Raw genomic sequence first — 3,513 nt, 5'->3', positions numbered from 1 at the left:
TCATCAAAATTAAACGAAATAAACATTTGAAATATATGAGTTTGTATGTAATGTATGAATATAATATACAAGTTTCACTTTTTAAATGGAATTACTGAAATCAATCTACTTTTTCATGATATTCTAATTTTATGACCAGCACCTGTATGTTGTCAGCTGTGGAGGACTGAAACTGAGATAATCCAAAATAAAAGCAGACTAAGCGGCCATGTCAGCTACAGGTGGGGGTAAAGGCGTACCGAGCTGAAACCATTTGAAAGAAGGACGGACAGTGCTGTGCTGAAAAGTGATCGGGCGCACGCACGGGTGTGAGCGGTATTAAAACATGCCTCCTCTGCTCTCTGGGGCTTTGGAAAGGGAAACATTAAATAGTCATCACTGACTGTGTTGCTCAGCTAAGCTAGCAATGTACATTAGCTCTTCTGCAGCTGTCTGAGACATCTCTGCTACGACTTCACTTCCTTCTCCTGAAACAGCTGAAAGCGCAGACACGAACAATCGATCTGCACGTGGCTCCTGCTCCTTCCTGGTTATTGACCAATAGGAGAGGAGCTGGACCAAGAAGACAGCCTCCTCATTTGCATATTGAGGCAGAAATGCACACGGTAGAGGAAGAAGAGGAGACGAGGAAATGACAAAAGAACAAACGCTTGTTTAAGGAAAAGGCAAAACAAAATATAAACATTACTTAACGAAAATGCATGTGTAAGCAAAAGGCAAAACAAAATATATATTTCTGCTTTTTTTTGATTATGTCAGTTTTGGTCCTCCATAGTCAGCTGTTAAATGACACCAGAAACCCAAATGGCACTGATAGGTCACTCCTGATTTAAAGGTGAAACAAAATAAAATATATCAAATATCAATATGAAAATAATAAGTTTTCATGTTTTTCTTTAGTTAAACACTATCATAAAACACTCCAGTGGTCCATTTCTCTGATTTAACATGTTAATAGCTGGTTGTAGAGTTTTTGTGTCAGAATCCTGACGTGGGGTGACTGTGTGGGCGATGTTATCTCCGTGGTTGGAGACACAGAAGGTGCCATGGCCAGCTGTGACAGACCGCTGTAGGTCACTGAGGAAGTTACTGTCGCAGTGTTTGTCACTGAAAATGGAAGCAGAAGAAGAAGAAGAAGCAAGTTTTGATAACAAGAGTACTGGTTTGAAAACACGATAGTTTTTTGGTCTGGAGTGATGCTGTCGGGAACATGAGCCCAATTTTTCACAAAGGGAACCTCCGACCTTTACAATGATGTCACAGTCTTCAAGGAGTTTCTCATCTGGACAGCGAGAGGTGGCCGGTGCCGGTCGGACGGTGGGGGGTGGTCTGCCAGTGCAGGTCAGACGGTGGAGACGGTGGGGGGTGGTCTGCCGGTGCCGGTCAGACGGTGGGGGGTGGTCTGCCGGTGCAGGTCGGACGGTGGGGGGTGGTCTGCCGGTGCAGGTCGGACGGTGGGGGGTGGTCTGCCGGTGCAGGTCGGACGGTGGGGGGTGGTCTGCCGGTGCAGGTCAGACGGTGGGGGGTGGTCTGCCGGTGCAGGTCAGACGGTGGGGGGTGGTCTGTCGGTGCAGGTCGGAAGCCACTTTATTGTGGCATCCAAACCACAGCTGTTGTAGTTTTAGGTCAGTTTACACTGAACATTTCACCTCCACACTGCCTTGTTCTTGTTTGTGTGTTTGGCACTCGATACGTCACACGTCCCAGTGATCACTGAAAATCCTGAAGAGACCCGAGCCATTTGTTTTGATCTTTTATTAATAATTTTAAGTTGGTGTACATTTTTAAAATAAGAGACTCTGAAAACAAGTAGCTTTTATGACTTTGTTTCAAACTACTTTTCATTTCACCTTTAAGGTGCCACCTCGTCCCACCTCGTCCCACCCTTGCTCATCATCACTCAGCTGACTCCAAAGGAAAGCACCCAGCGATGTGCCTGGAGTGGGCATCCAGCTGCTTCCTGTCCCAGGAATAAAACCTTTTATTCTGAGGGAATGCTCAACACTCAACAAGTTTACTTCTGTCTGCTTGTAATTACTGGAGTGGAGCACATCTCAGGAAGAACAACTTTATTATTACCATAAGAGCCAAAGCAAAGTATCAAAACTGAGAAAAAAAATAGATGTAGAAGTTTTTGTCCCTTAGACACCAAAAAAGTCACTTTATTTCAGGCAGCTGCAACCATGATCAATCCAGTGGCAGCACCAGCATGAGTAACAGAAATAATGAGGTTTGTTGTAAAAATCCCGCCAAGAGACAATGGCACATTAAAAATACACAAAACGTCCACAATTTGAATCATTCAGTTTATTAGGATTGACTGTATTCATTTCATATATGATTGGTTGAAGTTTTTTGAGTAGTATGTGTGATTTTTAGGCACAAGCATAATATATTTTGTTTTATACATAGGCAAACTAACAGATTTACACAAAAGGTGCCCCACAGATACTAAAAGAAGGCTTCTGCATTTGCTGTCAAATTATGTAACAAAGCATAGTGTGGAGAACATCTACTGATGGTCAAACCAACACATCTAACCATTTCTCTTGTTGTGGATAAGAAGGTCTCGCTGTAGGTTGGCTTCTAGACCTCCCATAGCTCTGCTACCAGGAGGGTCTGTGACCAACGTGAGTTTGTTAAACACTCCTCGGCCAAAGTAGTCAGCCACAACTGAGAACCCGTCATTAGAGCTGTGGAGCTGAAAATAACAGACACATTTACAGTAAATCTGCAACATTTCAAATAGATTTGTATTAAAATAATGGAAAAGCAGGGAGTAAACCGAATACACTTTTTCCAAAGGTGGTGTATTCCTACCTGTCGATTGAAAAGGTCATGAAGGTCCCGCTTCTGGTCCTGAGCACGCAACATATCAATGACTTTACGATTTTCTGGGGTGCAGGTTGGACACTCGGCCTCGCTCTCTGCATAGCTTTCAAAGCAGTGTTGGTGGAAGGAGTGACTGCAGAGGAAGTGAACCGATGGAAGCTCCAAGGGGCTGTTGCACATGCTGCACTTGGTCTTCTGAAATATCTTGGCACTGGGTGAAAATCAAGTTGGGTAGTTAGACATCAGCAGGTGACACAGGTGGAGGTTATCAGTGACATGTATGCTTGCTCACCTTGTTTTCAGCTCCTGAATCTCAGAGCGGACATGAGCCGTTTCCTCCCGATACTGGCAAATTTTATGTTCATCATCATCTATCTGCTGGCTTTCTCTCTGCATCTTACTGATGAGGTAGTCCTTGATAACGGAGAGAGTGGCCGTTGAGTTGTGTGCTAGAGTCTGCACAACTAGTAGGACAAAAATCACAGATGTAATTACTAGCTTAAACACAAGAATTAGGAAAAAATACATCAACTTAGTGCTGGGCGATATAACGATACATATCGTGGGGACAATAGAAAAGTGTCTATCGTGATATATTTTCTTCTATCGTCTCTATCGTTTCTGTCGTTTCTATCATAATTGTATCAATGATTCATGTAAATATTTCATAACGTAGGCTAC

General features: G+C 43.4%; 1 protein-coding gene across 1 annotated transcript in view; it reads right to left on the bottom strand.

Annotated features, from left to right (window-relative positions):
- Positions 1-2,292: 2,292 nt before the first annotated feature.
- Positions 2,293-3,513, bottom strand: part of vps11 (VPS11 core subunit of CORVET and HOPS complexes) — a 21,484-nt gene continuing 20,263 nt past the window's right edge. The window contains exons 14-16 of the mRNA XM_037979094.1: positions 3,125-3,296; positions 2,821-3,043; positions 2,293-2,701 (exon numbers count right to left, since the gene is read on the bottom strand). Of these exons, the coding sequence (XP_037835022.1) occupies positions 2,537-2,701; positions 2,821-3,043; positions 3,125-3,296 (560 nt within the window). The 3' untranslated portion in view covers positions 2,293-2,536. The remainder of the gene's footprint in view (positions 2,702-2,820; positions 3,044-3,124; positions 3,297-3,513) is intronic.

Source organism: Kryptolebias marmoratus, linkage group LG13, assembly GCF_001649575.2.
Source record: "Kryptolebias marmoratus isolate JLee-2015 linkage group LG13, ASM164957v2, whole genome shotgun sequence".
In the NCBI taxonomy this organism is placed as follows: Eukaryota; Metazoa; Chordata; class Actinopteri; order Cyprinodontiformes; family Rivulidae; genus Kryptolebias; species Kryptolebias marmoratus.
This window is presented reverse-complemented; position numbering and strand designations above follow the sequence as displayed.